Genomic DNA, 13,217 nt, shown 5'->3' on the forward strand with positions numbered 1-13,217 from the left:
ATTATTGCAAACAAATGCTGGTAACTATTTCAAAATACTGTAATTAATTTCTTTTTTTTCTTTTTTAATTTTTATCTGGAGATACCGTTAAAAAAATTTTTTTTAATTGTTGCATGGCTTTTTTGTGGTAGGATTCTCATGAATGCTAACTTAAAGTAAGGCTTTGCTTTTTTAGTAAAAGCACTTCCAGATATCAGTACACTTATCACGTAACATTAGATTGCAAAAATAGTTCCCTGAATGCCATACTATTTCCTATATTGACATACTGAATCCAGATCCTAGGTTCACAGAATTGTCTCATACTGGAGCATATAAGAAATTCCATACTTGATGTGGTGAAGGTAATGCCACTGAGAAATGTCTAACAGTGAAAGTTAGTCATGGTTCATCCCACTCACTTCAGATTCTTGCTTGTTTTCTTACTCTTGGGAAATGACCAGGATGACTTCAAGACAAAATTAGTAATCATACAAATCAATGTGGCATTAAAAAAGAAATCTTTCTAAAATAAAAATATTTGAATGGAAATGAACTAATTTCTCAAAACTCCAAATTAAAAAAAGTTTTAAATAGAAGACCCCAAACCAAGATAGTTTGCACTTTGAGATGAAAAAACTAACTTGATATAGATGTGATCCATTTTACATTGATGATGGGTGAGTGTTCATTCAAGGAAATGTCAACAAAGGAACCAAGAACTGTCAAGTCAGCTAAAGTACAATTGCCATTATTGAAGAATAATTTAACACAGAGGTATGCAGATAATGACTAACTTCAGAATTTTCAAGGAGGTATTTGCAGTTCCATGATATGCCAGTAGTTTTATAGAAAGGTTTTATTGAACTGCTTCTGGGCGGTTAGTGTGTTTAGGATTATGCAATCACTTTTGAATGCTCTTAAAGCATTCATAAATTCATAAAGAAAACAGATCAGGGAGGTACATAATATTTCTACAAACTGATATTGTCCCCATAAAAATGTGTTAAAAGAAACAATTAAAATAAGCTATAATAAAATTTATTTAACTACAGATAGTCCTCAACTTACAACAGTTCATTTAATGACTGTTTATTTAGTAACTTTCAAAGTTACAACAGCACTGAAAAAAAAGTGATTTATGTCATTTTTCACACTTATGAATGTTGCAGTGTTCATATGATCGAAATTTGGATGCTTGGCAATTGACTCATATTTATGACAGTTGCAGTGTCCTGGGGCGCATGTGATTACCTATTGTAATCTTCTGACAAGCAAAGTCAATGGGGAAACCACATTCACTTAACAACTGTGTAACTAACTTAGCAACTGCAGTGACTCACTTAACAACTGTGGCACAAAAGGTTATAAAATGGAGCAAAATTCACTTAACAAATGTTTTACTCAGCAACAAAAAATTTGGATTCAATTGTGGTTATAAGTCAAAGACTACCTGTATAACCATTTCAGTTGTTCATAATTTTATAAGTTTTCTAAAATAATATTGATTTAATTTACTAGCAAGCATAAACAAGTTGTCCTGAACTAGTGACAAACCAGATCTTCCTCTTAAAATGCAGGAATATCTCAATTCACGTAGCAGTAGTATTGTAACACTCTGTAGTTGAGTCTAAAACAAGAACTGTAATAGTTTAATGTTAATGATCTACAAATTTAGGGTTTTATTTCCAATTAAATGTAATATATGCAAAAGTCCAGCCCAAACAGCTGGAAAGTAAGAAATCCAGCAGGGCAAGTCAAGGAGTCCAGGAAGCAAAGGAGTAAGACAAGTAATCCAGAAAGGTTCAAATGTTGGCACTCAATACTCCATGAATTCAATATTTGTTCCCAACAAATGCCCCTCCCCACATCGTTTACTTAAGTCTCAGTCCCAAGTGTGCCTTGTGAAGAGGAGCAGGGTGTTCTCCTCCCAAGTAGTCAGGTCAGTCTGCACTGTTCTTGCTTTCTCTCTACTCTCTCTGCTCAAGGATCAGGAGGGGGTAGTCCTTGCTCATTGCCTTAGCTCTGTCTCCCATGTTCACTGCTTAGCTTCTCTTGGTCATCCTGCCCACCCTTCCTCCCTGCCCACAAGCCTTCTCAATCCTGAAAGGCCCTGGTCTGAGTGGGGCCACTCCTCCCCATGTTTCTCCCAAGCTAATGAAGCCTATTTCCATTGGCTGCACTTCTGGCTTGTCTTCCTCCGCAGATTCAAGTTCCGACGGGGGCATGACACATATGTTACTTATGCATTACACCCATTAGACCATTGCCTTTTAATGACTGAAGTGTGGCTATAATGGGGAGGGGAAACCTAAATTGTATCAGCCAGCCATTATAGGAAATACCATCATCAGTAAAGAATGTCTTTTCCAAGCCTTCAGTGTTGAAGTGCTGGACATTTTCAAGCAAGCAAAGCTCTACCCAAAACTAAGTTATCCCTATCTTTGTTTTTGCTTTCTACATTGGACCTGGGTAGCAGCAATTAAGGTGATGCTCCTGGTCCTACGAGAAACGTCTCTGTTAATAATACTTTTGAAATGCCACAATATTAGGTTTTCAAAGCACTTTACCAAAATAAAAATACTGGTCTCTATCCAGATCAGAGGTTCTAAAAAAAATCTTAGTACTACTTAAAACATTCGGTCTACTTTAAATTAAAAAGAATAATGGCTTAAGTTAAAATGTCAGCAGTAGGATAGATTCAGCTTTATAAGCTGAAAGAAATGATACACAAAAGACAGAAATGAGGAGGAATGAGAGAAAAACAAATTTATACTCTAGTTCAAAAAGCATCATGGAACAACTACTGGCAAACAGACAACTGAAAAGATCAGAAACCAGCTGGAATATCTTCAAAGATGACTCAATAGCCCTATCTCTTTTTCCTCAATCTGTTGAAATGTCTGTCATAAACTGTATCCTAACTCTTGAATACTATTTTCAACTTGATGTGAGAATAACACAAATGTCTTTTCCTTATTTCAATCATGTCTGTTCCCAACTACTTTTATTCTAAGCAAAAGAAATGTAGTCTTTTCTCATGGTGAAATTACATGCCAAAGATATATATTTTTTAGAAAAAGTTTTTTATTGTTTTAATTGAACAAAATAAAAAAAGAATCATCTTTCATTGCATCTTGTAGAAAGTGTGTCGATTGGTTACAAATAGTTTTTGTGCATTTCTACCACAATCATTACATATACCTCCTTCATATTGACTTGTACAATATACATCTGAAATCTTCATATATTTTACTACTATCAATGTACGACAATTCTCATTCAACTAAAATTATTTCAACGTGCTTTTTATCTGAAACCCTTTGTATTTAAAAAAACATAACTACCTACTGGCATTTATTAGCAATTTCAATAACCCCCCTGTAATATTCTACCCCCCCTTGTGACATATTCTAACAAAGAAATCAGTTAATAAAATATCTAAGCATCCCCCCCTACTGCCAGCACATGTAGATCCCATTAAACATTATCTGTTAACGTTTCCTTGTTGTTGTAGTTAATTAGATTATTTGCTATATATAGCACATCACCACTCATCAGACCCAAGAAAAAAATCATTTTTATACATAATCTAAACAAAAATGTATTGCTTAAAAAATTTATGTCTTTTTCCCAGTCCCAATTTGCAGTTTATATCCAAATAGCTTTTACTAGTCAAAATTATTATTTCATTATTGTCATCATTATTGTTATATGTAACTAAAGATTGTTTACTATTTATATCACTTCTTCTCTCGGCAGACGCAAGAAAAATTACCTCTTTATAACAAATCTAAACAAAAGTTTGTTAGATACATTCATGAAAAAAAATTTCCCCAGGTCCCAATTTGCTATTTATATCCAATATGTTTTTACTAGTTAGAATTATTATGTCATTGTTATTATCATAATGAGTTACTTGTTAATGAAAAACACATTCAAAAAGGAATCTACACATCTAAAGGAATCTACAAAGTACTAGAATTCCTAGCTATGTCACCAAAAATTAATTAAGTTTTTTTCCATCAACAGTTCGTTTATCAGCCTGTGTAGGAAAACAGTCTTATTTCTTCTGTCAGTTGTTGCATCAATCCTCTTGTTAATTCCTTTATAAGGTTTTTATGAACTTCTCTCAGCACTTTGTTGCTTAAAAGATCTCTCAGATAGTCTTGTTGCCCTTGAATTGTTATTAAAATTAACATATCTTTAGTTGTCAAACGTATTTCTAAAATGGTTTCTCTTGTTGACTCCATCATCATCAATTCCCCCCCCCCATATCTTGAACAGGGGGATAGAGTTCCAGGATATCAGATTCACTTTTATATATTTCCTTCTTTGGACTTTCACCCATGTTTGCTCCATCAATAAGATCATCTGTTATCTTATTTTGGTCTTCTCCATCTTCATTCATTTCTTTAATTTGGGGGGCTCCAACTCCATCATCTTTTGCTGTAGAGGACAATAGCCTACCCAACTTCTTGTCAAATCTCTCAAACCCTTCCAATATCTTTTGAATTCCAGCCAAAAAATCTTAAAAACTTAGGGTTCCCTCATCTGAAAATTGAAACATGATTCCAGAAAAAAAAAACAAGGAGAAAAAAGAAGGGGGGGGGTCTAATATCCACTGCCACTTTAGCCTTTAAAATCTCTTTTGTGTATATAATGTTATGTTTTAAATTGAATTAACCACAAGTTCTTTCACATTCCTCAACAACGGAGGGATCTATCTTTCTCTTTCCTTTTCCTTCCCTTGCCAAGAGTGTTTCAAAAAGACACCTGTATAAACAACCGTGCCCTTGAAAGTTTTACAGTTACAGAGTCAGAAAGAACAAAGGATGTAATGTTTCAAGAAAAAAATTCTCAGGCTTGTAAAAAACAAAAATCTTTAAATATCTTTAATGGGAATCAATGAGAAGTAATAAGAATAATTGTTTGGATAAAAGAAATTTTAGTTCAAGCCAACAAAGACAGAGTGGCTGTGGTTTCCGTCATCCCGATTTGTGCATCTTGTTCCATCTTTGATGATAGGGGGAGAAATTTTAGCCCCCTCAGAGAGGGCCCGCAATCTGGGCGTCCTCCTGGATACGCAGCTTAGTTTAGAAGAACACCTGACGGCCGTGACCAGGGGGGCCTTTTACCAGGTACGTCAGTTGCACCCCTTCCTCCTCATGCCCTCGTCCTTTCTCGCCTGGACTACTGTAACACTCTCTACATGGGGCTGCCCTTGAAGAGCACCCGGAAGCTTCAACTGGTCCAGAATGCAGCTGCGTGGGTTATCATGGGGGCACCTAGGTGCTCCCATGTTACACCCCTTTTAGGCGGCCTGCACTGGTTGCCGGTTGTCTTCTGGGTGTGATTCAAGGTACTAATTATGACCTTTAAAGCACTCCATGGCTTAGGTCCAGGGTACCTGCAAGACGACCTACTGCCACCGGTAGCCTCCCATCGTCTAGTGCGATCCCACAGAGTTGGCCTCCTCAGGGTGCCGTCGGCCAGACAGTGTCGGCTAGTGACCCCCAGGGGGAGAGCCTTCTCTGTGGGAGCACCTTCCCTCTGGAATGAGCTGCCCCTGGAGCTTCGTATAATCCCCGACCTCCAGTCCTTCTGATTCGCCCTAAAAAGTTGGCTTTTCCAGCAAGCCAGCCTGGCCTGAACAAAACAAAATAAATTATTGATCACTGTTAATTTTAATTCGAATTTTTTTTTAAAAAATGTCATTGTCAATTTTAATTGGGTTTGGGATATTCTATTTAATTTTTTTAAACTTTTGTAGTATGTGTTTCTTTTAATGTTGTATGCCGCCCTGAGTCCTTGGGAGAAGGGCGGCATATAAATCTAATAAACCTAAACCTAAACCTAAATAAGGCAGCTAAAAATAGGAAGACAAAAAAAAACCAGCTCGTTCACTTGCGAAGAGAAACAGCAAATGTTACAATCACTTCAATCCACAAAACATTGTTACAAAGAAGAAAAAGGGGGAAAAAAACTTTCTAAGGCAGTCCAATAAAGATAAATTGCACCGCTTTGTTCTTTGCTTAAGGGAGTAATTTATCTTTAAACAAAAGAATTCCTTTGGGCAATCATTCTCAAAGAAAAAATCTCACCAGATGGACTCACTTTCACTGCCTTCTTTCCGGAGCTGTCTCCGACTTCATCAGCACGGGGCTGTCTGTTTATCGCTAACTTGGAGAGCTTCCCTTGGGTCAATCAGGGACTTTGCGATGTCCCTGAGACAAGCAAGGCTTTGTCTCCCTGTCACCGTCTCTACGGGACGGCTTAGGTTCATTGGGACCATGTAACAATAAAAGAATCAATGGCGGTCTCAGACAATCGAGACCGCACGTTGTCTCATCGCGACGTTGGCTCGAATCTCGCCAAAGATATTTTAAAATCCACAGATACAATGGTATACAGTATTTACTGAGTCATTTGTCCTTACAAATGTTGAGAAGGTTAGCGAGGCAAGCTTTACCCATGTAGAAGGCAAATTAATTTCGTTATAGTAAACCTCCTTGCTATATAAAATAATATTTTATTATTTGTCTTTTAACAATAATTTTTATTCATTTATTTGAATAAACTTTAAGCTATATTTCAGCTTGCAATGGACCAGGGAGGCCTGCGAAGGCCCAAACGGAGCGTCGGATCTGCCCCTCAGAAGCTCCATTTTGGCCAGCAACATGCCAGGCAAGGCCTCTGGAGGCCTGAACAGAGTGTCAGAGGGGCGCATGCAGCTGACAGGCAACTGTTTGCTAGATCTTCAAAAGGTAAGTGACCCAGCGTTGGGGTAGACTGGAACACAATTGTGGGGAGCATGAAGTATTTCAGTGAGTCGGGGAGGCCTTGGGGGGTCTTAGGCAGGTGTCCTGTTCCATCACTAGGCCCCCCATGGCCTTCTCTATCCTGAAATATCTCATGTGCACTTAACGAGCCTCACATTTGATGTAAATGCATGGGCAAAAGGAGGGAATGATCCCATTCAAGGTACAAGATTAACTCCCATTAATCCTCTGGTTACAAATGGAATGGACAGGCTCCATTGCATTTGTAACTCAAGTACTATCTATACTGAATAGTAAGAAGTAGATTATGGATATAATTCTAACACCAAACCATTCTACAATCTGTGACCTTAACATCACCATGGTGATGTTATTTTGACTTTGCTTCCTGTGGGAATCCTGAACATTTAGATAAGGGAAATGTGTTTAAGATTGGATTTTAAAAGATCAATATTGCTTTGATTAAAGAATCCGTCTTATCTGAAAAAACTACAATTGAGTCTCTTAGCAATCTGTGGTTTAACTGCCTCAGTATAGTTTCACTAATGGTTAATAAAGCAAAGCAAAAGTCTCCAGGTTAAGACAACAGTTTATTTTTCTATATTTGTATTACATGAAAATATACTCCATATTTTTGGAGTATGACGCACCTTAATTTGGGGGGGGGGGCGGACAAGAAAAGAAAAGAATTCTGCAAATCTCACCACCAGGCCTAAATACCACTACCGGTTCACTTGAACTGGTCCGAACCGAGAGCAACCTACCTGTGTTTCATGGGATTTTCCTTTGTTCCTTTTCTGTGCTTGTATCTTTGGGGTGTTGGGAGTGGGGAAAGAATGTTCCTTGGGCGAGATCATGGTGCCTAGGAACTGCCTGTTATCACCTTCTCAGCCCAAAGTTCTCACAGCATTTTCGCACCTTTGGATTGATTCAAAGATGGACATTGGACATTGATGGACAACTGGGAGGGGCCTCAAAAGGAGGAGTTTAACTTAACGCTCCAGCACGTAAAATTCAGATTCTGCTCACACACTCTCTGCTATGACTGTCTTCCAATAAAAGTTCCTTTTGAAATGCCATTTGTTTCAAGAATTCTTCTTTCTTGAGAATGCTGGCGAGGCAGGACCTCACACAGGAAAACATTGTGGAGTACCTTCCATTAGGAAATAACCTGTGCATCATGCAGCAAATAATCTGCATCTTTTCTCTTATAACCATTACATGCAATGCAAAGTTAATAACTGCTTTACAACTCTGAGAAAAATTATAACTTGGCAATAAGTAAAAAGTTATTATGTTATGTTACATTTCATAGTATCAAATAAGATCATGCAAAGCGTTCAGATCAATCACAGACTTGGTTGGAAGCAATTTAGATATCACCCAGTCCTATTATGTACACCGTCCAGTACAGGAATCTACTGCTACAGCATCTCCATAGACAAACATCCTACCTCTGTTTAAATGTCTCCAGAGAAGGAGAATCTGCAACCTCTGTGCTACAGTTGAACAGTTCTTACTGTTATTTTTAAGTTTTTCTTTCCAAGACCATTATCTCTGGATATGCTCTAGTTTGTCAGGATCCCACTTAAATTGTAAAATCCAGAAGTGGACACAAAGCTTTAGATGTCATTAGGCCAATGCATAATAAGGACGAACCAGAACTTCCTTGAACTAACAAATATTTTTGCTTTTTGCAATAAAGCAAAGGTGTATTTTTTCCAGGGAAAAAATAAAGTGGTTTTCCATAGCTGAGACAGTTAAACACAGCTTTCTAACTAGCCATGTGAGTCTTCCAAATGTGCTGCTGTCCCTCCACTGTCTGTAAAAGTGAAGGTATAACAATAGCACAGACTTATATAACACTTCACAGTACTTTATAGCCCACTCTAAGTGGACTACAGAGTCGGCATATTGCCCCCAACAATCTGGGTCCTCATTTTACCGACCTTGGAAGGATCGAAGGATGAGTCATAGTAGCCAAAAGGAAAGGAGATGGGCAAGGAAAGGCTAGCCAAGTCTATATTTTGTGTGACTGCATCCTACAATATGTTTTCTAGGACCCAGATTCATTGGTTCTTAATATAAATTAACTTAACTTGTTTTGGGGAATTTCACATACCCAAATGTATATAACATTGTAATAGCCTTCCATTTATGGCCTATTATTAGCCACTTTCATCCTTGCGGTTGCTATTATTCCAGAATTTATAAAAACTAGTGTAAAACTAGTGTACACTAACCTATAGTATAAAAACTATAATGTCTGTCTGACACTACTCAAAATTGCTTCTCTACTTTATTTCCTTACCATTCATTATTTTTTTTTAAAAAATATGACACTTTCTAGAAAATAATCAAAAAGACATGAGTCACAATGGAAACAATCATGTGAACGTAGGAAGAAAAAATGTGCATTATTGTTGGTAATAGCATTGATAATATTTAATCAGATTTCATGGTATGTAACCATTTTATTTACAGCGAAAATATGTTCCATAGAAACTATAGTGTGAGCTAAAGGAAAATTTACAATTATACTAGGTTTCTCTATCCATGATAGTTGAAATCATATATCACACTAAGCCATTGTTAATTTTAACCATTGTTTAAGATAAAATACTAATGCATCATTATTAGAATCCCAGGACACAAACCATTGTCTATTATAAGTCGCAATATTGTGCTCATTCTAAATAAAAATTAAACAAAATACATTATGGCTAAACACACTATGGGAGCATCCCTATCTTTATGAACTCTATTAGTTTATTAGATCCACTAGCTAACACTTTTGTGGTTTCCAGTATAATGAGTAAGAATTTTCTGTATCCACATATTAATTGAACCCACATATCCAGTGACTTAGAGCCAGATTAAAAGCGTTCAATAGCAACAACATGAAATACATGTGGGACTATATTTATGGACTTCAATGTTAAAAAGTCAAAATGACTTTGTTATCCAGGTAAATGAAAGAACTGTTGAAGCTGTATATTTCTTCATTCTTCATTAAAAAAGAGGTGCTACCTGATTGGTCGATTCTCTTTACTATCAAAAAGTGAGAAGATAACTTCTAGTTCTTCTTCTAGATTGGAACACATCAAACTCTTCATCTGCAGAAAGAGATGGTGGCTGCTTGCTGGGATAGGTGTGTCTTTTTTGCGATGACGATGCTCCATCTAAGTATAGATTACCACACAAAGGTCAAACCAGTTTATGCTTATTTTAATTCATGAAATATAAACATACAGAAAGGCATTTTCTTGCTCACCACTTTATTTTTGTCAAACACTTGTGATTGTTTAAATCAAACATTTGATTTAAATGTTTTTGTCAAACACTTGTGATTGTTTAAATCAAACATTTGTTCATCTGTTTCTTGTGAGACAATACTAGACAACATCTTGTTTCTTGATTCATTAGCCAATCATTATTTAAGATAAACACAAAAGTAACTTTTTCACATATTCATTACATTTTTAGCATTCTTTCCCAGAAACCTCAGGATAGATTTAATGACTTTCCTTCTGCATAACAAGAGAGAGGAAGGGGGGGGGGGTTTACAACACAGCAGCATTCACCCATAAATAAAATGAGTTATTTGCTTACCAATCGGTACAACTCTGTAATACTGATTTCCTCTGGATCCACCATTGCATATTCCTTTCTTGGAACCAAATCTAATCCTAGCTGTCTGCAAATGTGTACAAAAAGTCTAATTAGAAGAACAGTTTAAAATCCTTAGTTAAAATCTATAGAAAACATACAGAGTTTAAATCTGAAGCAATCCATCATTCTTGTTACCATTATCCCTGCACACTTAACAGGAAAAATATGCAATGTACCATCTATGATTACTGCAAATTACAGATAATAAAAACCAGTATTAATATAACATATTTCTGCCATTTCTATTGCATGGTTCTATTCTTTATTCACTCTCTACCTATTATCTAACTTTAAAAAGTAGGCACTAAAACACCAGTAAGGGATTAATAGCAAATAACTCACATTGTTGACAACACAGTCCAGGAAAAAAACAGCTTAGGAAAGCAAAATAGAAAGGCTATGTTTTTATCCTGAAATCAATGTAAAAGTTAGAATTAAAATAAAGAGCTGCTTTTCACTAAAGCCCACACCTTGTCAGTTTCCAGTACTCATAAGGGCTGTGCAAAAATTGGGGGGAAAAAACTAGTTTGCAACATTTGGGAACAACTGCATCTTCTTCCTATCATCTATCTATCTCTGGAAGATATATTTATATTTTCTATACATATATCTACATCTTTCATGTATGTATGTATATGTATATGTATATGTATATGTATATGTATATGTATATGTATATGTATATGTATATGTATATGTATATGTATATGTATATGTATATGTATATGTATATGTATATGTATATGTATATGTATATGTATATGTATATGTATATGTATATGTATGAAAAATGGAAACAAATCAGCTGTATACAAACACACATTTGGGACATCTTCTTCCCGGTCTGTAGTTCACAAGGCTCCCCTCGTCCGGGACTTAATTTTAGACGAGAGGGCAGACCTGGCATGTATTACTGAAACCTGGCTGGGCCCGGAGGGAGGAGTCCCCCTCGTAGAGATGTGCCCAGAAGGATTTCAGGTGCTCCATCAGCCGAGAGCTCAGAGAAGGGGTGGGGGTGTGGCTATTGTTATCCGAGAGTCTCTAGTACCTCGTAGGATCCCTGCTCCGGAGCTTGTCGGGTGTGAGTCCCTACTGGTGAAGTTGGACCTCAAGGGTCAAGTGGGTTTGCTGTTAACGTACCTGCCTCCCAACAGCGTTGCAGCAGCCCTCCCCTCGCTCCTCGAGTCGGTAGCCGAGCTAGCAATTGAGTTCCCCAGACTTATGGTCCTGGGGGATTTCAATTTGCCTTCGCTCGGTGAACACTCTGATGGGGCGCAGGAGTTCATGGCTTCCATGACAGCCATGGGCTTGACCCAAGTAATTCGGGGCCCAACCCACTCAGCGGGTCACATGCTCGACCTCGTATTCCTCTCGGAGCAGTGGACTTGTGATCTTGGTCTGAGGGGTAATGAGATCATACCCCTGTCGTGGTCAGACCACTGCCTACTGAGGCTTGACTTTCGGAGACCAAACCCCACTGTAGGGAGGAGGAACCGACCAGGTGGTTCCGCCCCAGGCGACTTATGGACCCCTTGAGGTTCCAGACGGAGCTTGGGGTCATTCCTGATACCCTCGCCCACAGTCCGGTGGAGACTCTGGTTGCTGCCTGGAACTCAGCAGCGACGGAGTCTCTTGACCGGATTGCGCCACTACGGCCGCTCCGAGGCAGTGGATTCCGGAGGCCACCTTGGTTTACCGAGGAGCTCCAGGAGAGGAAACGCCGGAAGAGACGCCTAGAGCATGCATGGAGGTCCAACAAATCCGAATCAAACCGAGCACTTTTAACATCTTGCATCAAGGAGTACATCAGGGCAATTAGGATGGCAAAAAGATCTTATATTGCCACCTTGATTGCGTCCGCTGAGTCGCGCCCAGCCGCCCTGTTCAGGATAACCCGCTCCCTCCTAAATAGGAGGGATACGGGGGACCCCCTGCAGGGTAGGGCTGAGGATTACGTCCAGTTCTTGGCGGACAAAGTTGCTCGGTTTTGGTCGGACTTGGACTCCGATTCTGCAGATCCAGCCGAGGCACAAGGGAATAATCTGATAGATCATCGCTGGGTTGAGTTTCAGGATGTTGCCCGGGGGGATGTGGACAAGGCCATGAGAGCTGTGAGTGCCTCCACTTGTGTACTGGACCCGTGCCCCTCCTGGCTGGTTGCTAACAGCAGGGAGGTGACACGGAGCTGGATCCAGGCGGTTGTTACCGCCTCCCTTCGGGAGGGGGTCTTCCCCTCCGCACTTAAAGCGGCGGTGGTGAGACCCCTCCTGAAGAAACCATCCTTGGATCCAGCCGTTCTTAACAATTATCGTCCAGTCTCCAACCTCCCCTTTGTGGGGAAGGTTGTTGAGAAGGTGGTGGCCTTCCAGCTCCAGCGGTCCTTGGAGGAAGCTAGTTATCTCGACCCATTCCAGTCCGGCTTCAGGCCTGGTTACAGCACAGAAACCGCTTTGGTCGCATTGACCGATGACCTCTGGAGAGCCAGGGATGGAGGCCACGCCTCCATCCTGGTTCTCCTTGACCTCTCAGCGGCTTTCGATACCATCGACCATGGTATCCTTCTGCGACGACTGCGGGAGGTGGGGGTGGGAGGCACTGTTTTGCAGTGGTTCTCCTCTTACCTCTCGGACAGGTCGCAGTCGGTGTTAGTTGGAGGGCAGAGATCGACCCCTAGGCCCCTAACATATGGGGTGCCGCAGGGTTCGGTCTTATCCCCCCTACTATTCAACATCTACATGAAACCGCTGGGCGAGATCATTCGGCGGCACGGGATAAGATACCATC

The 13,217-nt window shown here is 39.2% G+C and overlaps 1 protein-coding gene across 4 annotated transcripts in view; it reads right to left on the minus strand.

Annotated features, from left to right (window-relative positions):
• DOCK4 (dedicator of cytokinesis 4) overlaps positions 1 to 13,217 on the minus strand; it is a 345,383-nt gene that overhangs the window by 212,535 nt on the left and 119,631 nt on the right. For all 4 annotated transcript variants that reach the window (XM_087723617.1, XM_087723614.1, XM_087723616.1 and 1 more), the window contains exons 7-8: positions 10,374 to 10,458; positions 9,792 to 9,943 (exon numbers count right to left, since the gene is read on the minus strand). In XM_087723617.1, the coding sequence (XP_087579743.1) occupies positions 9,792 to 9,943; positions 10,374 to 10,458 (237 nt within the window). The remainder of the gene's footprint in view (positions 1 to 9,791; positions 9,944 to 10,373; positions 10,459 to 13,217) is intronic.

The sequence above is a fragment of the Thamnophis sirtalis genome, unplaced genomic scaffold (assembly GCF_051295495.1).
Source record: "Thamnophis sirtalis isolate CommonGarterSnake01/CBP01778 unplaced genomic scaffold, rThaSir2_p1.2 scaffold_9, whole genome shotgun sequence".
In the NCBI taxonomy this organism is placed as follows: Eukaryota; Metazoa; Chordata; class Lepidosauria; order Squamata; family Natricidae; genus Thamnophis; species Thamnophis sirtalis.